The sequence below is a fragment of the Meles meles genome, chromosome 7 (genome assembly GCF_922984935.1).
Source record: "Meles meles chromosome 7, mMelMel3.1 paternal haplotype, whole genome shotgun sequence".
Classification (NCBI taxonomy): Eukaryota; Metazoa; Chordata; class Mammalia; order Carnivora; family Mustelidae; genus Meles; species Meles meles.
This window is the reverse complement of record NC_060072.1, coordinates 789,924-812,162: the sequence shown is the minus strand read 5'-3', so window position 1 is coordinate 812,162 and position 22,239 is coordinate 789,924. Positions and strand designations below refer to the sequence as shown.

The following is a 22,239-nucleotide window of genomic DNA, read 5'->3' as shown; positions in this document are numbered from 1 at the left end:
GAGACGTGCTCTTGTCGGTGAATCCCGTGACCGGTCAAGAGATGGAAAATTGTCCCTGTGCCCCCATCCCCCAACCATAAAGCTAATAATTTTCGTAGCTCGTGCCGCCGTCCTCCATATCGGGGTCCTGCAGCCTGTGCTTTTTGGCGCCCAGCTCCTGCCCAGCCGTGTCTGCTGGGTGTGACAGCGGTGGTCTCATCGTGGACTGGTCACGGCGTGTGTCTGCCGTGGGCAGCCAGCTCTGGGCCGGTACGTCCTGCCGTGAATGCCCTTGAACTTGTCCTTTGCTGCGTGACCCTGTGAGTGCTGGGGACGATACCAGTTTGACCAGGTGCCAGCAAGCCTGTTCCAGTGTGCCGGCCACACTTGTCTGTCGCAAGCGTCCCCAGCACTTGGCATTATCAGACTGTGTGTGTGTGTGTTTTTGTGTGTGTGGCCATTGCCCAAGTTGTACATTGTTGTGGCTTTAATTCGTATTTCCTTCATTTCTAAGTTTCTTAATTTTAGTGTGGCCTGATGGCCCGTCTTCCCTCAACAGTCTGTTTTGCTCTACGTCGAGGTTGGAAGGGTATTTTCCCCCGTTACGGTCCGTTGTTCTGCCTTTGGTGCGACCACCCATGTGCTGTGATTTGGGGGATGCTGTGGACTCGGGGTCAAGTGTTGTTTTCTCCGCAGAGCCGGCTACCTGTCCGGGCACCGTTTATTTAGCAGCTCCCTCCCCGCTGCTGGGCCGCACCTGCAGCGCAAGAAAGGGGGCGTGTGCAGACACAGCTCACCGCTCAGCCCCCAGCCTTCGGTCTGCGTCGGCCTCTCGGCCCCTGGAACCAATGCCACGATGCCCCCCGATGTAGTTTCATAAGGTGGTTTTTGTTTAAGTTTTTACTTATTTATTTGACAGAGACAGAGAGCACGTGCGGGGGAGGGGCAGAGGGAGAAGCAGGCTCCCCTCTGAGCAGGGAGCCCGACTTGAGACTTGATCCCAGGACCCCAGGATTGTGACCTGAGCCGAAGGCAGACACAAGTGACTGAGCCGCCTAGGCATTCCTGTTCTTCGTGGGTTTTTTTTTTTTTCATTTTAGTCACTTTTTTAATTAATTCTTTATATTAACATATACTGTATTATTTGCCCCAGGGGCACAGTCTGTGAATCGTCAGGCTTACACAGTTCACGGCGCTCACCGGAGCCCACACCCCCGCCCCCAGTGTCCATCACCAGCCGCCCCATCCCTACCCCCCACCCCCGGCAACCCTCAGTTTGTTTTGTCAGATTAAGAGTCTCTTATCATTTTGTTTTTTTAAAAACCTTTTTGATTTTAAAGTCTAGCACAGACACAGAAACTGGCTGAAGTCAGCATTCAACTTGAGGGGCTATTACAAGGTGGGCATTTTGTGACCATCGCTTGGGTCCAGAACGAAACTTCGGCCGGCCCCAGAGCCCTCCCTTGTATCAGTGTCTGTCCTGTGTCCCTCCCCCCTGCTCCCCGACAGAGGAGCTGCTGACCTGCCGGTGAGAGCAGCCCCTTCCCTTCGTGGTCTGAGGCTGACTCGCACTCGGAGGAGCAGGGAAGCTTCACCCGTCGCTGCAGAGGACGCCCAGCCCCAGCTCCCGAGGAGGCGTTGGTGGCTGGGCCAGGGTTTCTCCCAGGCTACACGTTGCCGGCGGCTGGCCTCCAGCAGAGTCTGATCTATTCTGTAAGCTTCCTGTAAGTCGGCCCCTGGGCGTAGAGGTCTGACGAGATTCAGGGTTTCGACCTCTGGCCAGACTCCCTCACAGGAACGTTGTGCTGTTCCATGCGGAGGCACCTAACGTGTGGCCTCGTGTGGTCTCTCTCTCTCTCTGTTTTCAAAGTGCCCAGCGCGGAGCCCAGTACGGGACTTGAACCCACGACCCTGAGGTCAAGACCTGAACTGAGATCGAGAGTAGGACAGCTCACCGACAGAGACACCGAGGCGCCTTTGGTGTCTCTTTTGACGTTGGCCAAGCCAACGGTGCATGGACGTACGGCGTTAATTCGTAACAGGTTACAAGAGGGCGACGTTCTGGCTGAGTCACTGGTGCTTAGTTTGCGAGCTGGACTTCCAGTGAGTGGAACCTGTTACCGTCCGGTGATGTAGTCCTGTACTCCATGCGGGACACCCGTCAGTTTGCAGAATAATGAATCCGCTTTCTATCGTCCTCCAAAAGTAGACCCATTGAGGGTTTTGCTTCGCTGTTGTGAACTCAGATTTGAACATACTGGACGGTATGTTCACGTTAACACGATGTCGTTAGCATTAACCATGTCAGATGGTATGTGTCGTTCATGGTCCTTACTCATGTGGACATGGTCTCGTGTTTGGGCATCGGGAGCCGTTATAAGCTCCCAGACACTGTGACACGATCCTCACTCACTCTCACAGGCCCTTGCTCTCTCGTGAGCCCAGACGCTCCAGGCTTCCCGCTGCAGACCTGGGATGAGCCGTTCTGTCCAGGAGCCCTGGTCTGTGCCGATGGGAAATGCTGTTCCAGATCCACAGTTTGTGTGCTGGGGACACGCACTGCTCGTGGGTCCGTTGTTGTTTCTCATCTGTGCAGGGGACGGAGCTGGTCACAGATGGTAGCAGGTTTATTTGCTTGTCTCGCGCAGCAGCCCCCTTCTCCGCCAGGACCCGGTTCTCCAGGACGGAGAAGAGCAGAGCATGGGACCGTCACCAGGTGCCCGTTTGCTGTACGCATCGCCACACGTGTCGCTGTCTCAGACTGACCAGCAGGAGCACCGTGCCCGTATGGTCACTGTTGGTGTGGGAGCTCCTGTCTGCCTCGCGTCCTCCGTAGTCCGTGCAGAGCCCAGCGTCGCTCCCAGGAGCCCTCGTCAGCCTTGGCGCTGCAAGGAAATCCGCAGAGCGCTCGCACCGGTCCCTGACAGCGTCTCCGGACTTTTGCTTGCGGTCTCTTCTCTCCTAGGGTTCTCAGGAAGGACTCACGGAGAAATATTACCCGAATATTTGCATGGTGATGATCGCTTTTATGTGTCCTTTGTCCTTGAAAGTCCGCTTGACTGTGTGCAGAATCCTCAGCTCACAGCCTTCGCCTTCAGACGCCTTAAATCTTCCTTTCTTGTCGGCCCGCGTTGCTGTTGGATCAGGCCGATTCGCCTTCTTCCTGTGTAAGCGACTTTGGTTTTGGCCTGAATGGCGTTCTTTTTCATGTTGTTAGGTGGACGTCTCGTTCACACGGCGTTCTCTATCAGTATGGAGCTCCACGAGCTTTATTTCAGGAAGGGTTTTTAAGTTTTTAGGATTCTGTTCCCTGGCCTGTGTCCCCTCCGTTTCTGTGGGCTGGGCGGGGGCTCCGGCTGTGTGCGTGTTGGATCTTCTCTCCCATCCTTTCAGTTTGCTTCTCTGGGGTCTTTTTTATTCCTTCGTTTCTTTTTCATTAAAACAATATTCCTTCCCTCTTCTGTTTCTCTTAAGTGAAATCATTTGTGGAGTTTATTTGTTCTTACGGTGCTTCTAGTTTAGTCTTTTCTTGACATGGTATTTTACTTTCAGTTCTCAAACTTTCTTCGGACACATAACCTCATTTCAGTATTCTAGCCTGACTTAGGTTGTCCTTTTGTATTATTTTAAATCTCTTTAGTTTCTTTTGAGATAAGTTGCAGTTTTCGTATGGTTTAATTTTTTTTCTAAGATTTTATTTTAGTTTTGTTTTTGTTTTTTGAAGATTTTATTTATTTATTTGACAGAGATCACAAGTAGGCAGAGAGAGAGGAAGGAAGCAGGCTCCCCGCTGAGCAGAGAGCCCGATGTGGGGCTCGATCCCAGGACCCCGAGACCATGACCTGAGCCGAAGGCAGAGGCTTAACCACTGAGTCCCCCTGGACGCCCCACATGTGGTTTAATTTGCGGTTGTGTTTTTCTGGCGTGCGTTTGTATCTGTTGGAGATGCTCTGCTCTTCAGTATTTTTTCTTTCATCTTTTTGTGAAACTTGGCTTTCATCCTTTCCGTTGCCTGTTGTATTCATTTTCTGGTGCTGTTTCAACAAATTACCACAAAATGCCTGGCTGAAAACAACAGATTTGGAGGTCAAGTCTGAGATCGGTCACACTGGGCTGAAATCAAGGTGTTGTCGGCAGGCTGCCTTCTGTCTGGAGGACGCATCCGTCCCTCCGCTAGTGGCCCTTCCTGAGTCTTCAACGCCAGGAACATCACATCGCGTGGGCCTTTTTAAAAGGTTTTAGTTATTTGTACGAGAGAGTGTGTGGACATGCATGAGCAGCAAAGGGGCAGAGGGAGAAGCAGACCCCCTCTCAAGGGTGGAGCCCAACGTGGGGGCTCCGTCCCAGGACCCTGAGATCGTGACCTGAGCCCCAGTTAGATGCTCAACTGATTGTCCCTCAACATGGTCCATCTTCTGAAGGTGTCAGTCCCTGTCTGTCCTCTGCCTCTTCCCCCATGAAGACCCTTTTGATCACACTGGATCGCCCGCAGATAAGCCAGGATGATCTTCCTGAGGTCCACACGCGGCCTATTAATGCTTCCTCTGTGCCGTGTTGCCCGGCGCCCACAGGTTTGAGGGTTAGGACGTGGACTTCTGAGGGGCCTGTTATTCTGTCTGTCGGATTTTTTAGTAAAATTTTTATTTTATTTTCTTTCTTTAAAGATTTTATTTATTTATTTGTCAGAGAGAAACCAGCAGGCAGAGCGAGAAGCAGGCTCCCTGCCGAGCAGGGAGCCCGATGCGGGACTTGACCCCAGGACTCCGGGATCACGACCTGAGCCGAAGGCAGACGCTTGACTGACGGAGCCACCCAGGCGCCCCTCTGTCTGTTTGATTGTTTTTATATAATACTAATTTCTTGTTTTGGGGTTTTTTAAAAATATAAGGAGATACGACTTAAACAACTTTTTCCGACTTTGTGGTGCTTCCTCCCCTGTGGTCCTCTTCTGTGGAAAACGTTAGGACCTCCTTTGCGTACCTAGTGATCTCTAGTTCTTCCTTGCTGTTTTTGTCTGGCTTTGGGATACAGGTGATGTGGCCTCTTAGACGGGGCTGGAAAGTATCCCATCCTCTTCTGTTCCACAGAGTTCCTGGTGTACGGGTGGAATTCTTCTGTAACTGTTTGAAAAAATTCACCAGTGAAGCCGTGGGGGCTACGACTTTCTTGCAGGAAGACTTTAAATCACTGGTTCAATTTTTGTACTTGTTATAGGTCCATTCTCTTTCCTAATTCTTCTCAAGTCACGCTTGGTAACTTACTACTTTCTAGGAATTTCTCATTGCAGCTGCGCGGTTGGCGTTGTTGGTCCGAGGTCGTCCGTCGCCTGCTCTCACACTCCACTTACTCTGGGAGGCGTCGGTGGTAACGTTCCCGCATCTTCAGACTTTGTCTCATATTCCTGGTTAGTCTAGCTAAGGGTTTGTCGGTTTTCGCGATCTTTTAAAAGAATTGACTTTTGGTTTTGTTGGCGTTCTGTTTCACTTTTCTGTTTTTCATTTCATTCATACCCACTCTAATCTTTATTATGGCCTATTTTCTTGCCTTTTTTCCCAGTCTTTTTAAAGGTGAATGCTTACATTATCACTTTTTTTTGCACACATGATATGATTTCCGGTTTTTTAAAGGTTTTGCCTAAGTCCCCGTTAGGTGATAGACAGCGTAACCTGGTTTCAGGTGTACAGTGGACGGCGCCGGCTCTTTGTGTGATTGTAGATTCCTGGAAGTTATCCAGACCTGTCCTGTGCCTCTGCCTGCGTGTGAAGACAGTGTGTATTCTGTGGTTTTGGGGTGGGACGTTTTGCAGACGTGTTTGCATTATGGATCGAGATTCTGCTTTTCTAACACAGGTATCGAAAGCTAGAAATTTCTCTCTGAACACGTCAGCATCTTATAAATTTGGGTGTGTTACATTACTTTCATTTAGATGAAAATACTTTTTTCTCAAGATTTTATTTATTTGGCGATCGAGAGCGAGCGAGAGAGCACGGGCAGGGGGAGCGGCAGAGGCAGGGGAGAAGCAGGCTGACGCCGAGCAGGGAGCCCGACGTGGGGCTCCGTCCTAGGACCCCGGGGTCACGACCTGAGCCGAAGGTGGATGCCTCACTACTGAGCCCCCCGGCGCCCTGCAGATGGAAATACTTTCTACTTTCCCTTGTAACTTCTTCCTGGCATGTGCATTATTTAGAAATGGACTTTTATTTCCAAATACTGGTCGATTTCTCAGATTCCCCGTTACTGATTGGTGATCAAACCGCACTGTGGGTGGAGCGCACACTTGAGCGGCCGCAGCCCTTTCCAGCGCGGGGATGCTTGTCGCCTGGCCTCGCGCAGGGCTGGTGTGCAGGAGCGGGGCGTGGGCCGGCGAGTGCGGCGGTTGCTGTTGGGCCGGCGCTGCATGACCTTCCGCAGCGCGGCTGGCTTCCCGCCACCTTCTTCGCGTTTGCGGGTTCTCCTGCCCCATCCCGAACCCTCGAGTGAGCGTTCCCCTTGGACTTCCACAGTTGGCGTGTGATTTCTGCTTGGTTCGCTTTTGTAATTTTTCTGTGTTATTTGTCTGGTGAGATGTTATTTATTGTTTTATATGTTGTCTTTATACACTGTTCCCTTTAATTCAGTCAACGCATTTCTTTTTTTTTTTTTAAGATTTTATTTATTTGACAGACAGAGATCACAAGCAGGCAGAGAGGCAGGCAGAGAGAGAGGAAGAAGCAGGCTCCCTGCAGAGCAGAGAGCCCGATGCGGGGCTCGATCCCAGGACCCTGAGATCATGACCTGAGCCGAAGACAGAGGCTTTAACCCACTGAGCCCTCCAGGCGCCCCGGTCAGCACACTTTTAATGCCTGATGTAAAGTCTGTGTATTAAGTGCAACATCCGAGCCCTCTTGGACAGTTTCTTTGCCTGTTTCCCCCCGTGGGTGGGTCATGCATTTCCGCTCTCTTGCGTGCTCTGTAACGCGCTGGTTTTGTAGAAAACTGGACGTCACTCCTCCTCACTGTCGTGTTCGTTGTTACTGCTGGAGTTTGTTTTGTTTTAGTCCATTTCTTTCGGGGCTTCCTGAGCGAATTCTAGAAAGTCTAGAATTCCTTGTGTTCCTTGTCGTCTTTGGCCACTGAGGTCTCTGCTTGGGTCGCTTAGTGGTCCGTTAAGGACGGTCGGAGATTTCCTTAAGTGCCTTGAGGAGCGTGTCTGCCAGCTCTGCGGGGGCTCCGTGTGCACAGGGGCCTCCGGCCTGTAGCGCCCGCCCCGCCTTCACCCTGCGGGGCAGCCAGAGGGGAGCGGTTGGGGTGTCTGTCCGAGTCTTTCCTGGGCACGTGCCCGGTTCTGCACATGCAGGCCGCTGCCCCCCCAGGAACCTGTCTGAGCTTTCCCGAGCTCCCTGTAGACCGCGTGGTCCCCAGATCGTCCAAGCCTCCCGCCCGGCCCTTTGCCGCCCGACCGGAACGGCGCCCCAGCAGCCGCGAAAACAGCTGTGATGTTCCAGCCAAATCCCCAGGGAGGGCGTTTTCCTCACCAAGTGGCTCCGTGGCAGGTCCCATCCCCACCAGCCCTGTGAATGGCGCTTCTCCAGGGACCCGTGACAAAGGTGTGATGGAGGCGGGGCTGGCGTGGGGACTCTGAGTGGCGCCGCTGGGCTCGCAGCTCCTGTGATGAAGCCGGCGGCAGTTCCCACGCCTCAGCTGCTGCGGGGCCCAGCGGTCCCCTGAGTCAGGGCTCCTCAGGGTGCCGGGAGCCCCTCGGTCACCCCTGCGCCCCGACGAGCCTGGCACCGGCGACTCGGCAGTGCTCCCGGCTCGCCCGGAGCTGCGGGTTCCGGACGCCCCGGTCCTGGCGTTCCGGGGTCCCCTCTCAACCCGGCCCTGCTTGCTGTTTTTGACCCCCGAGCTGCTCAGGTCAGTGGGCTCCCGCAGTCCCTCCCACGCGCATCTTTGCCCGGAAGACTGTTCGGGGCTGGTGGCTCCGCTCCAGCCGCCTCGGACCCCGACTCGCGTCTGCTCCCCGCCCGCAGGAGACACCCCAGCCTGAGCAGCGCGGGCCTCAGCACCCAACAGCCCTCGGCTGCTTTGGCGTTTCAGTGCACCACATGCCCAGGGCTTCTTTTTCTCCCATACAGATCGCTTTTCTTCCTTTCTAAGACTTTATTTATTTGAGATAGAGCGGGGAGAAAGGGTAGAGGGAGAAGCAGGCTCTCTGCTGAGCAGGGAACGCAGTGGGGACCTGAGCTGCAGGCAGACGCCCCGCCGACGGCCCTCGCAGACAGACCTCATACCACGTGGGCCTTGTATGTATTTTGGTTTTTCTCTGTGCTTATGTTTTGGAGTTAAGGAAATTCCTGGTTGGTTTTGCCTTCATGTTGGTGTCCTCCTTGAGACTGTGGTTTCGCCATTCTGGGTCTGTGGTGTGTGATCATCAGAAGCAAGTGAACCTCATGGTATCGGGTTCACGAAGAAATTGCCACGTTTGAGAGGGAAGACTGAGCCCAGAAACTCTTGGACACGGTGCTAAACCCAAAAGCCCAAAGACTAGCTTTTCTAGACCGTTGTCTCCACCCTGAGAGCTTGTTTCTCCTTCTGATACGGGTTAGTATTCTGAAACTACTTTCTGGAAACTGTAGGGTTGCGTAGACGAATTTACCTTTTAAGGATAACGGGAGCCCGATTCCTCACTGTGGGAGAGAAGTTACGGGCACGGACAACGGGAGCCTGGAGCGACCCTGGGGCATGGGTTGAGGGGGGACGTGTCCATGTGCTCTGTGGTTTTTCTCCATCACGCGGTGCACGTGGCTGTGCCGCTCGGGTGGGGGTTTTCAGGACCCCTGCTGAGCGGGCCCGGAAGCCCAGGCACCTCGGCCGCCCCCGGCCACCACTGTTCTGCTGTGCTCGTCCTCTCTGCGTGACCGAACCTCCCCGGGGGCTCATGCGAGTGCTCCTTGTTAGTGCCCGCCTGGTGACACATTCTGTGTTTGACTTGTGTGACGGGTTTTTATTTTACGTTGGTTTCTGCAGGAGAATTTTCACTGAGGACTGAATTCTGGTCTGGCTTTTTCTCCCCCCAGAACTTGGAAGGTATCATTGCTTTGTCTCTGGTTCACATCGCTTCTCTTGAACAGTCAGCTGTCTGATCTTTTCTCGTAAGATGACCCTCGCGGAGTGTTCTGGTAGAGACTAGGAAGTGCGCTCCTCACGCAGCCTCGGTGGGCACCACCTCATGGCCATTCGCTCGCCAGGGTCCCCCACTCGGTGACCTTGAAGCAGACACCCAAAATCACGCCGCACCTGGACGGGACGTATTTCGATAAGTATCTTGCAAAGATGAGATTCTTTTAAAAATTGTATCCATGGTACCTTTACCACCGCTTCAAGCCAACAGTAACCGTTCACATGGAACGGTCTGCCTCCGGGTTTCCCACGCTGTCTAGAAAAGTTCCTACGTAGTTTGCTAGCTAAGGTCAGGATTCAAGTATAAACTGTTTGTTAAGGAAACTGGGTGGTTTGACCTGAGAATTTCCCGTCATCTGGATTTTGCTGATTTCATCATTCTGGTGGTGCTTAAACATGTGTCTCTGTTCCTTGTAATTTTTGTGTTCTGTCCCTTGTTTTCAGCACTTCTTAAACAAAAGTCTTGGGCCTGGTGGGGTTCTGGAGCCTGTGGTCTGCAGGCGTCCAGGCTGGGAACCGCCGTCGGGCTGCCTCTTCCCCACGTCTTGTTTGTGGCACTGTGTGCCCGAGATGGCTTTCTCCTCTTTGGGGAAAAGAAATCGTAAACCGTCCTCAAAAGATTGTCACGTGGTTTATTTATTGATTTAAAAGACTTGCATATTTATTTGACAGAAAGAGAGCAAGCAGGGGAAGGGCAGAGGGAGAGGGGAACCGAGCACACTCCACGCCGAGCACAGAGCCTGACGTGGGGCCTGAGATCACGACCAGAAACCAAGACTCCGCGTGCCCAATCAGCTGAGCCACCCCGGGGCCCTGTCTCATGCTTTCAGTGACATGATGCTGGTCTGCCTCTTAAAGGATGGCCCAGGGTAAGCACTCCGTACGTTTTAGCTCTTACCATCTGCATCATCAGCGTTGCCCGGAGAGAGTCTTGAGAGAGGGTCGGGAGGTCAGAGAGGGTCCACCCACAACCAGGTGTTGGCCTGGAAGGGAGAGGAGGGCGTTCCTCCATCCGCGGAGGGGGCAGGGCCCACTTGCCACCTGTGGAGGACGGAGGACAGCATGGTCCAGGAACGGGGAAGTGAGCGCTGGGGGTGAGGCGGCGGCCAGCACGGGAGGCTGCGGGCCCGGCTGGCGTCTCTCTGTAGCGGCCTCAAGGCCTTTCTCCCACAGATGACGGTGACCACGGCAGTGTCCCATCCTCTCCGTCTGCCTGTCGCCTGGGCTCCAGCACGGCGTTGGCGGGATGGTGGCTGGGGCACCCGTCTGTGGGGCGCACGCTCTGTCTGTCCCTACGCCCTGTGCTGGCTGCCATCGCTCTTCCCAGGCACGCTCCGGAGGCTGGGGAGCGGCCTTCTCTGCTTCCGCGAGCACTTCCGTCACAGGCGGGGGTAGACATGTCACCTTCATGTAGGGGACCGTGGGTTTGCTCCGTCGTTCTCTTCATGTTTTGCTCTAGGGAATCACCCCACTTACTCGTGGTATGTTATCAGTAATTTGTTTTGTTTTTTTAAGTTTGGGGGCGCCTGGGTGACTCAGTGAGTTGAAGCCTCTGCCTTCGGCTCAGGTCATGATCTCAGAGTCCTGGGATCGAGCCCCGCACCGGGCTCTCTGCTCAGCGGGGAGCCTGCTTCTCCCTCTCCCTGCCTTCCTCTCTGACTACTTGTGATCTCTGTCAAATGAATAAATAAATAAAATCTTTTTTAAAAAGCTTGATTTATTTGAGAGAGAGGGAGATGTGGGGGTGGGGAGGGAGGGGCAGAAGGTGAGGGAGAGAGGGTCCCGGGCACACTCCCCGCGGAGTGTGTAGCCCGACTCCAGACTCCATGATATCACCGCCTGAGCCCACATCTGGACTCAGACGCTCGATGACTGAGACACCCAGGTGCCTCTTGATTTGCTAAATTTTTAAGAACTTGCCAAGTTTGTTGAAGTTTTTCTGGGATCATAGGGATACGACTCTTCTCGTAGTGTCTTTCTAGTTCCGGTATCAAGGTAATACTATCAGTAAAGAGCTGGAAAGTGTTTCTTTTCTTTTAGGGAGGAGTTTGTGTTTCACTGGTTCTTTTTCTCTAACGTTTGGTAGGATTCACCAGCGTAGCCAGGTGGACCCGGAAGTTTCTTTTTGGGGAAGGATTTTTTAATTGCAAGTTCAATTTTTTAAATAGAATTTGACTTACCTCTTTGAGTTTCTATAATGTGTGTCTTTCCGGGAATTGTCTGTTTTGTCTAAGTTGCTGGGTTTACTGTCTCGAAGTGTCTCACGTACTTCCTTATTAGCCTCCTTTGCCGTGAGATCTGGGTGGCTCCCTCTTCGGTCCTGGTGTTGGTGATTTCTTTCATCCTGTTGATCTTTCCAAGAACCAGTGTTTGAGTTCATGGACTTCACATCTTCTCTCTATTGTTGCCTTCTCTCTGTTTACTTTGGGATTAAATTTGCTTTACTGTTCCTGGTGATTTTTTCCCTTTGACTCAGTACAGAAGGCTTATTTATTTGGCTCCATTTTGGGTTTTTCCAGAAATTCTGTTGGTTGCTCGTTCAGCTCCCTTGTCGCAGACCTTCTCTGATTTCGGTTCCGTCACACCCACAGAAGTTTGCTTTATTGTCCTGCGAACCGCGGGTCTTGATGCGTGTTTTCTGTGCACCTGCTAGCAACACGCGTTCTGTTTCTGTTGGCTGAACCGCTGAACGAATGTCGGTCAGGCCGCGTGGTGACAGTGTTTCAAGTTTCTGTCGGCCGTGCTGCTGTTCTGTCGACCGTGACCCCATCTCGTCTCCCTCTAGACGGAGTGTGCGCGTCTGGTGACTTGGCCCCCTGTTACTTTATGTCTCTGGTGACTTGGCCGCTTGTTACTTTATGTCTCTGTTGTCCCTGGAGTGTCCTCCTCGGTCCATTCAACGTGGCTGTGACCACCGCAGCTTTCTTTGGTGGGTTATCAGCATGGCACACCATTTCTATCCTTTGGCTTCTGACCTGTTTGTGTCTTTGTGTTTTAAGTTTGTTTTTTGTGGGTGATAGAGTTAGTCTCACTTTTTTATCCAATCTGACAATCCCTGCCTTTTATTTTTTTTAAGATTTTATTTTTATTTATTTGAGAGAGAGAGAATGAGAGAGCGCATGAGAGGGGGAAGGTCGGAGGGAGAAGCAGACTCCCTGCTGAGCCAGGAGCCCAATGCAGGACTCGATCCCAGGACTCCAGGACCATGACCTGAGCCGAAGACGGTCGTTGAACTAACTGAGCCACCCAGGCGCCCCAATCCCAGCCTCTTAAAAAAGCAGGTTTCAGTGCGTCTAGGGAAAGTTGTGCGTTTCTCCTTTACTCTTATTCTCCCATTGCAGAACACTTCACTTCTGGTTACCAAACCACTTCTGGTTACTGTGGGTGCTTTTCCCCACTGTGACAAGTTCTCCAGCCCCCAGGGGGTGTCTTCAGCTGAACACACTTCTCACACCACCTGCCTGGCACGTCCCATCCCACAGGGAGGGGCTCCGTCCCACAGACTGCCCCCCACTGGAGAGGCAGCCCCTTAGTGGGGCAGGTCCCCGGGTTACCCACAGCCTCTGTCCGATGTGGGTCCAGGTGGGTTTCCCAGGAGCCCCTTCTGGAAACTTCTCACCTGCTGGAACAGCTCGCAGAACTCAGGGGAGCGCTGACTCCCGTTCCTCTGTTTATCGCTTAGCGAAGGGTGTGATGAAGGCTACGGAAGCAGCTGGGCCCACAGCTTCTCTCCTGTCTCTGTCCACGGCCGGGTGGGTGCAGGGTGGGTGCTGGGAGGGCCCCGAGCACAAGAGCTTCTGTCCCCCGGAGCTGTGGTGCGTCACCTCCTGGCCCGTGGACGTGCTCCCCAACCTACAGGTTCTCAGAACCCCATGCGTTCGGAGTTTTTATGGAGGCTTAATCACATGGGCATGATCAGGTGTCCACTGACTCCCCAGCCCCTCTCTGGAGAGCGGGGAGCAGGGTGAAAACCCCAGCTTGGGATCACAGCTCTGTCTCCCTGGTGACCGGTCCCCACCCAGGAGCCCACCCAGAGTCGCCCCATCAGAACAGAAGACACTCCAGGCTCCCAGGAGGTTAGTGGGGTTTCAGGAGCCCGTGCCAGGACCCGGGGCGGCAGGGTGGTGGGGGTGGCGGGGGCAGAGACCCAACACATGTGTCTCATGTTATCCACACTGGGATTAATTGACATTCAGTGAATCACATGTGCGTAAAGTACACAGTTTGGTAGATAAATATCTACACCCACATGTTTACATCCCATCGATGTTGGTTGGTAGCTGCTGTCTGTGGGCATAACCCACATATGTGGGTCTGTGCACAGCTGATGTCCAACTGAGTTACAAAGGCGTTTCTCCGTTGTTGAAAGGGTAGTCTTTCCAGCACATGCTGGTGGAGCAGGTAGCTGTTCACACACGAAACAATTTAAGCATCTCAAAGATCTAAATATAAAACAAGGGGCAGAGCTGGAAGAGAAAGCCCAGGAGAAGATCTCTGTGACTTGGGTAGGCAAAGATTCTGAACATAACCACAAAAGCGCAATCCATAAAAAAACAAATTGGTAGATTGGACTTTGCTTTTCAAAATACACTGCTAAGAGAAAGACAAGCTTGAGACTGGGGGAAAATACTTAAAAATCACAGACGTGATAAAGGGCTCCCTCCCAGGTGCGGGGAGAGCTCTCAGAACTCAGTTCAGGAGCTCAGTTCTCAGGAACCGCCCAGGCTGGCGAGAGCACAGGCGGACGGCTCACAGCCTGGACCCGCACATAAGATGCTCGGCCTCCTCAGGCTGTCAGGGACACACCGGCCATGTTTTGCTGTGACTTTTGGAGCATCACATCCCAGGATTTGGACATTCGCCGTCCTGGTGGGTACGGAGTGACCTCTCTTTGTGCTTCCGATTGTCCTTGTGTGTCCGTGTGGGTCTAGCTCAGGCCTTTGTCCATTTGCCGGCTTGTTGGTCAGTTGCTACAGCTCTTTGTTTATCCTGGATGTTAGCCTCATCAGATGCGGGATTTGCAGACGTTTCTCTCATTCTCCGTCTTGTCTTTTCACCCAGTGCACAAGTTTTAAATTTTTCAGTTTTTTTCCTTGCTATTTCCTCTTGTTTTATTTCCGTTGTGATGTCTTCATAATTACTGATCCTCTCTTTTGTTACATCTAAACTGCTGTCGACCCCATCCAGGATATTTTCAAGTACTGCATTTTCATTACTAGAAATTTCATCCAGGTCTTCTTTTTTTTTTTTATAAGATTTTATTTATTTATTTCACAGAGAGAGAGAGAGTGCAAGCAGAGGCAATGGCAGAGGCCGAGGGAGAAGCAGACTCTCCGCTGAGCAGAGAGCCCAATGCGGGGATCGATCCCAGGACGCTGGGATCATGACCTGAGCCAAAGGCAGAGGCTTCAACCCACTGAGCCACCCAGGCACCCCCATCTTAAGCTTCTTTTAATCACGTTTCCCTTATTTTGATTTTAATTCTAAAATTGCCTTTTTGAAGTATCTTCGTAAGGTCGCAGCTATCTGATAGCGGAGTTTTAATCACTCCGAAGGAAGCCTCGGCCGGCCAGCGGTCATTCCCATGGTGCTCCCCAGCCCCTGGTTCCCGTGCCTCCTCTGTCTCTGGCGATCCGCCTCCCAGGAATGAACAGTTCACGCAGTGTGCGATCTTCTGGGTCTGGCGTCTGTCTCAGCTTGGTGGTGTCACGGTCCGTGTTGTGGCGAGCACGGTCTTGCTGTTGTGGGGATGTGTCCCAGTTTTTAATCCATTCGTGGATCATGTTTCGGTTGTTTCCACTTTTTGTGTGACGCCGTTCACGTGCGGGGCTCTGGGTGCACACACAGTTTCATTTCTCCTCAGTGTCTACACGGAAGTGGGACTGCCGGGCCGCGGGGTGACTTGGCACCCGTTTGGGAAGCTGCCAGAGTGGTTTTCGGAGCGGCCCCGCCGTCCCGCCCCCGCCGCAGTGCGCAAGGGCACCGTTTTTCCACGTCCTGTCACCACTTGCTGTTGTCTGTCTTTCCGAGTCTAGCCATCCTGGCGGGTGTCTCGTTGTGGTTCTGATTTATAAACGCCTACAGTTCTGTTTTTTAAGAAGTCTTTTCCAAATGTGGCTACTCATTTTTATAGTGTTTTTTTTTTGCACGTTTCTCTTTGTTTTCTGGATTTTATTTAAAAAAAAAAAAAACACCTTATACATGTAATTGCACGTAGGAACTCTGATTACACCTTCTGTTTTAGAGACGCAGTCACACGGGATTGCGCTGTGCCCTGCGGCGCTGCCGGCGAGCCCCGGCCGTTCTGGGTCTGGAGCCTGCGCTGCGCTTACTGCTGCTGCCCGGGTCCCTTAGTGCCTGCTGATACTTCATTTAGAAGCTCTTTTTTCAGTCTGAGTATCTGGCTGAAGTTTGTGGAGTTCAGGATTTGGGACGCTTTCTGGGAACCTTGCGTTTGCTGGTGGCGGAGCTAGCTGCGAGCGCGCCCGGTTTCTCAGGCTGAGCGCACGCCCTGCTTTGCCCTGGAGGCTCCAGGTGAGCCTGTCGTCTCCGCACCCCGTCAGTCCTGCAGGCTCGCAGAGGCGTGCGGCTTTGGGACACCGCCAGGCCGGCCCCGCGGCTCTGGCTGCTGGCGCTGGCTCGCGGCTCACCGGGCGGGAGCGCGGCCGGCACAGCCCCGGCTCGGGGCCTCCTCCCCACCACTCTGTGTGACACGCACCCCTCACCTCCCACGAGTCTTTGCTTCTCCTTCTCTTGTCTCCGCCTGTGGGTTTTTATTTGGGGCTGGCTGAGCCCAGGGGTCAGGAATCTGCCTGTTGTCCTCCCACCTGGCATTCTGATTTGAGTTGATGAGTAGTTTTAAGGTTTTCTGTGCTGATTGTATTTACAGGAAACCCCTGGTTGCTGTAGGAAAAACCTTGTGAGCCTGTTGTGGGTTTTCTAGAATTTGCGGTCACACGGAAGCGCACTCTCCTCCTGTCTCTGCTGCCGGCCATGGGGACAGCCGTGTTGCTGCCGTACTGGCTTTTCCGTGGGTGGCTTCCTCCCCCTGGCAGGCTCCTGTCCGCCCCCTGTCCCCGTGTCCCCTCCCTCCCCGCGTGCCACCCCCGCCCCCTGCTTGCACACTTGGCTTCGCGCGCTGCCGGCTGGTTCCGCGCGTTTGCTGCCAAGCCCCGGGCCCGAGCGCCCGTGCAGCGCCGCAGACAGACTCTCGCCCTCTTAGCGCTGGGAGTTGCTCTTTTCTTTGTGACCTTCAGTGTCCCGTCCGAAATGACAGGTCGGCTGGGTTTCGTCCCCACTTGGTGTGTTTGTTCTTAGGGCGAAGCCGAGGAGAGCCGCTCCTGGGGCTCTGAGCCTCTGGCCCTTAATGACTGGGCCCTTGGAACTTAACCCCTGCCCTTATTTTTTGCTTATTTTGTTTTTTTTAAGGGTATTTTCCTTGTATAAGTGGATTGTGAAACATCAAGGAACCCGTGTTTTTTATTTTAACGTACCGTGATGGGGCTTGTCCTGTGCATGTCGAGGCTGATGGACCCGTGACGGAACAGATTTGAAATGGACGATTCAGGTCCGTGCTGACCTTGATTCTGTCTTCTCTTACAGATGATACGAGAGGGTCGTCGTGCGGCCGCGATGACGGCGGCCCAGTTTCCCGGAGAAGATGCAGGTCTGCGCTGCGTCCGTGCGTGTCTGCGTCGAGAAGCAGGTTGCGGCGGGGCTTCTGGCAGGGGGTGGCCCGCGCCCTGAGACGAGCTGGCGAGCTCTCCACGTGCCTGCTTCTTCCGTGGGGTTTATGGTCGGCTGCGCTCGTTCGCATTTGGAAGATGGGACTCGTTTTCCGAGGCTAAAGATGGCGAACATTTGGGGGCGCAGATGAGCCTCCGGATCAGGTTTTTCCCTCCGACAACACGACGACGCGGCCCGAGTAGTTATGGTCAGTTATGGAGAATAACCAGGAAGCTCATCCCAAAAGGGATGGTGAATTGGTTTCTGATAAAATAAATTTTGAAATAGAAGAGGAAGATGGCGTTCGCATCCCTAATCACAGTTTGGAAGGAGTGGCGTTTAAGAGTGAGCAGGACAGGCCTGGGGCGGAGGGCGCTGGGGAGCAGACAGAGGCCAGGGAGGCGGGCGGGGGCCGCGAGCCCCCCGGGCAGTGCCTCCCCGCCGACCAGGAGGAGTACGGGGCTTTGCTTTCCCAGTACAGCAGCACGCTGTACGACGTGGCCATGGAGGCCGTGACGCGGAGCCTCCTCTCGGGCCGGGGCGCCGGCTCCAGGAAGAAGTCGCCGGCCTGGAAGCATTTCTTCATCTCCCCCCGGGACAGCACGAAAGCCATCTGCACGTACTGCATGAAGGAGTTCAGCCGAGGCAAGAACGAGAAGGACCTGAGCACCAGCTGCCTCATGAGGCACGTGAGGCGGGCACACCCCACCGTGCTGGGCCAGGAGAACGGCGGCAGCGGCGGCAGCGGGCCGGCCCTGCCCTCCCTGTCGCCCCCGCCCCTGCGGCTGCCGCCACAGCCCGCCGACGCGGGGGACCTGGGCGCCGTGCTCTCGCCCCTCAAGCTCACCCCAAAGCTGGCGTCCAAGGTCCCGTCCCCCGACGACGTGACGGAGGAGCCTGCAGTCGCCTCCGAAGACGTCCCCCCCGACACGTCTGCCCCTGACAGGTGCGGGCGGGAGGAGGCGCTGGGGGGACCGCCGCACCTGCCCCCGCTGCCGGGCGAGGAGAGCGCGGAGAACGGGCTGGAGAGAAACGCGCCGCTCCCCAAGGGCACGTCCGGGTCCCGCCGGCGGTCGGCGGTGTGGAAGCACTTCTACCTGTCGCCGCTGGACAGCTCCAAGGCCGTGTGCATCCACTGCATGAACGAGTTCAGCCGGGGCAAGAACGGGAAGGACCTGGGCACCAGCTGCCTCATCAGGCACATGTGGCGGGCGCACCGCTCCGTCGTGCTGCAGGAGAACCGCGGGGGCTCGGGCATCCCGGCCCCGTACGCCGCGCCCCCCACGCTGCTGCCCGCCCTGCCGCCTCCCGACGGAGACCCGAGCTCCGTGTCGTCCTCGCCCGGGAAGCCGGCCCGGGCGTCCCCCTCGGCGTCCTCCTCCCCGGACCGGCTGCCCGAGGAGCTGCGGGTGCGTCTGAGCACCGGAGATGCGCCGGCGGAGGACACGGCACCGTCCTCGGACGACGTGGGCGAGGCCTCGCTGGCGCCCTCCCCCGAGAAGCCCCAGGCTGGCGGCCTGAGCCCCGGCCCGCTGGACTGCGGCGCGGGGTCCCAGCAGAACAGGAAGGTCATGAAGAGGCTGAAGTCGGAGGTGTGGCAGCACTTCTCGCTGGCGCCCACAGACAGCCTCAAGGCGGTGTGCAGACACTGCGCCTGCGTCGTCAGCCGGGGCCGCAGGGGCGACGTGGGCACCAGCTGTCTGATGCGGCACCTGTACCGCCGGCACGCGGACGTCGTGGGCGCCCCGAAGGGCGCGCTGGGCGCCAGCCTGGCCAGCTCTCCCTACGCCACGCTGGCCTCCGCGGAAGTTTCCTCCTCCAGACTGACCGACCTGCCCACCGTGGTCACGAGAAACAGTCCGGTCCTCCTCCCCGTGAACAGCAAGAAGACCTCCAAGCTGTGGAACCACTTCTCCATCTGCTCCGCGGACCCCACGAAGGTCGTGTGCCTGCACTGCGGCCGCACCATCAGCAGAGGCAAGAAGCCCACCAACCTGGGCACCAGCTGCCTCCTGCGCCACCTGCAGCGGTTCCACAGCGGCGTGCTCAAGGCCGACGCGCCCCGGGCCGCCCGGGCCTCCTCGCCCGGCCCGCGGGGGCCCCTGAGCGCCCAGCTGCCGGGAGCCGCCTCCTTCGAAGACCCCAACGAGAAGTTCTACGATTCTCATCCCGTTGCCAAAAAAATCACGAGTCTCATAGCTGAGATGATTGCACTTGACCTCCAGCCATACTCCTTCGTAGACAACGTCGGCTTTAACAGGCTGCTCGAATACTTGAAACCTCAGTACTCTGTGCCCTCCCCGTCCTACTTCTCGAGGACGGCCATCCCAGGGATGTACAATAATGTGAAGCAGATAGTCCTGTCGCACCTGAAGGAGGCGGAGAGCGGCGTCATCCACTTCACGTCCGGCATCTGGATGAGCACCCAGACCCGCGAGTACCTGACGCTCACCGCCCACTGGGTCACCTTCGCGTCGTCGGCCCGGCCGTACTGCGAGGACCACCACTGCTCGGCCCTGCTGGACGTGTCGCAGGTGGACTGCGACTACAGCGGCAACAGCATCCGGAAGCAGCTGGAGTGCTGGTGGGAGGCCTGGGTGACGTCCACCGGCCTGCAGGTGGGCATCACGGTCACCGACAACCCGAGCATCGGGAAGACGCTGAGCGAGGGGGAGCGGGCCAGCGTGCAGTGCTTCAGCCACACGGTCAACCTGGTGGTCAGCGAGGCCATCAAGGGCCAGCGCATGGTCCAGAGCCTGCTGAGCACCGCGCGGAAGCTGTGCGAGCGGGTGCAGCGCTCGCCCCGGGCCAAGGAGAAGCTGGCGGAGCTGCAGCGGGCCTACGGGCTGCCGCCGCACCACCTCCTGCCGGACGTCCCGTCCAGGTGGAGCACGTCCTTCCACATGCTCGAGCGGCTCATCGAGCAGAAGCGGGCCGTCAACGAGGTGTCCGTCGAGTGCAGCTTCCGGGAGCTCATCAGCTGCGACCAGTGGGAGGTGATGCAGTCCGTGTGCCACGCGCTGAAGCCCTTCGACGCGGCCAGCCGGGAGATGAGCACGCACGCGTCCACGCTCAGCCAGGTCATCCCCATGATTCACATCCTGAACCGCAAGATCGAGATGCTCTTCGAGGAGACGATGGGCATCGACACCATGCTCAAGTCCCTGAAGGAGGCCATGGTGAGCCGGCTGGCCGCCGCCCTGCGCGACCCGAGGTACATCCTGGCCACGCTGCTGGACCCGCGCTACAAGGCCTCCCTGTTCTCGGAGGAGGAGGCGGAGCAGTACACGCGGGACCTGATCCGGGAGCTGGAGGCGCTGAACCCTACCTCAGACGACACGCCCGTCCCCAACGGCTGCGACGCGGGCGCCCCCTCGCAGGCCGCGGCCGGGGAGGAGAACCTGTGGTCCCTCATGGCCAAGATGACGAAGAAGGGCCCGCGTGAGAAGAAGGTGCCCGAGGACATGGTGCTGGCCTACCTGGAGGAGGAGGTGCTGGAGCACGGCTGCGACCCCCTCGCCTACTGGAGCCTGAAGAAGGCGGCCTGGCCGGGCCTGGCCGCGCTGGCCGTGCGCTTCCTGGGCTGCCCGCCGAGCATCGTCCCTTCCGAAAGGCTGTTCAACACACCCACCGAGAACGGCAGCTTCGGCCAGTCCAGGCTCATGATGGAACATTTTGAAAAACTCATCTTTTTGAAGGTGAATCTTCCCTTGATATACTTCCAGTATTGAAGCTCGCAGCGGAGCCGCTGCCACCATCGCTGCCCCGGCGCGCCCCGGCGGGCCACCCCCGACCCCGTCCAGCGTCACTGTAATGCCTACGTGTGCCTTACTCCCGGCGCCGCAGCCGGGCGTCGCCGCGGGCTTCCCACGGCCCGCGAGGGACAGCCTGTCTTGCCGCCGCCGATGGAATACGATGATTCGGGTTTCACTCCCAACTGTACTGTGTTTTTTAAAAGTGGGGGCTTAGTGATTTGTTTTACTAGAGCAGCAGAGGAGATGTAAGCAGTTTTCTTCTGTAGGCTTTTATTCAATTATGTAAAAACCACAAATCAGGTACTGTATTTTAGTTGAAGAATCGCTTTAATTCAACAGAGCAGCTTTTGTGGCTGTTTGATGAAATCTGTAAATAAGAGGGGGAGTTCAAGCCATCCCGGCTGAGCAGTTTCTAACTGCAGGCTCTAAAGCATGTCGAGTACAGAATATTCTGGAACATAAGTGTTCGCTGCCACGGGGCTGCGGCGTCGGAAGAGGAAAGTAAACTCAGACGCGTCCCGCCGTGCCGGTTCTGTAGTGACTCGGTAAAGAGCGTCCCGGTCTGTGCTTCTGCCGCATTCAGGTTTTACGTGGGCGACCTCGGTCACGAGCCCCGGCCACCTGCTGTCGAGCCCGCGCCAGGGGCCCGTGCGCAGCAGTCGTGCCGAGGGCGCCCGGCCCTCGGACCTGCTGTCTCGACACCAGGAAGCTTTGAAATTAGTGCACTGACCCCACTGACCCCAATTTGATCAAATTATGTGTAAAGTGGTTTCTAGAGGAGATGGCTCCTTAACAGGGAGGAGGTTGTTCCGTGGCATTTGTAAGAGTAGCCTTAGGCGTCTAGATTTTTGATACGTAACAGGGAAGATTCAGCCATCGCTGGCGCGTTTCAGAATCCCGAGGACAGCAGACTGAAGCGTCAGCTGTCATTCTTTGAACGATGATGTGTCTTCAGAATTTTTGCTTCAACATCTAGAAAAAAGGGTTCATTTTCTTATTTCAAACCAATTAAATACTCTGGATGAAACAAGTCACTCATTTGCCTGTGACCTTTTAGAAAAGTTGTTTTGTTAAAAAAGGACCGATTATTAATCTGGATTTGCATCGACTATGTTTTAGTGTATTTATAAATGGTGAACGCAGTTTCTGAAATTAAACTTTTTATTTGCAATTTTCTACTGCTGGAGGACACTGCCTTTTTATTCTGAGGATGACAGGAGGGTCGTCCCCCACCCCCACCCCCATCCCGGAGCCACTCGTGCAGCCTCCGGAGTTGGGAGTTTCCGTCCCGGCCTCGACCGGGGGGTGGGGTGGGGGCTAGAGGAGGAGGTGGGGTTCTGGCAGCCGCGACCGCGGGGACCGCGTTCCTGCTAACGCGAGCGATACGGCGAGACCCCCGGGTCTCAGGTTCACAGTCAGCGCTGACATGCGTTGGGAGCCAGAGGGGAAGAGTCCAGGCGCCTCCTCCGGGGGCCCCACGCACGCCCTGCCCGGGCTTCCCAGCTCCCGAGCGCGGCTTCTGTCCAGACGCCCACGGAGCACCGGCCAGGGACAGGCTAGAGAACGTGCTGCCCTGGTGCTTCCCACGGGGGTCGCCGTGAGTGTGCGCGCGGTGATGCTC

The 22,239-nt window shown here is 55.7% G+C and overlaps 1 protein-coding gene across 4 annotated transcripts in view; it reads left to right on the top strand.

The window, feature by feature from the left end:
- The window catches only part of ZBED4 (zinc finger BED-type containing 4), a 28,941-nt gene extending 7,145 nt beyond the window's left edge, over positions 1-21,796 (top strand). For 3 of the 4 annotated variants that reach the window (XM_046012137.1, XM_046012139.1, XM_046012141.1), the window contains one exon: positions 16,741-21,796. In XM_046012137.1, coding sequence (XP_045868093.1) covers positions 17,079-20,594 — 3,516 coding nt within the window. In that variant the 5' untranslated portion in view covers positions 16,741-17,078 and the 3' untranslated portion in view covers positions 20,595-21,796. Of the gene's footprint in view, positions 1-9,810; positions 10,008-16,740 lie in introns of all 4 variants that reach the window. The other variant, XM_046012138.1, reaches the window with a different exon arrangement.
- Positions 21,797-22,239: the final 443 nt, after the last annotated feature.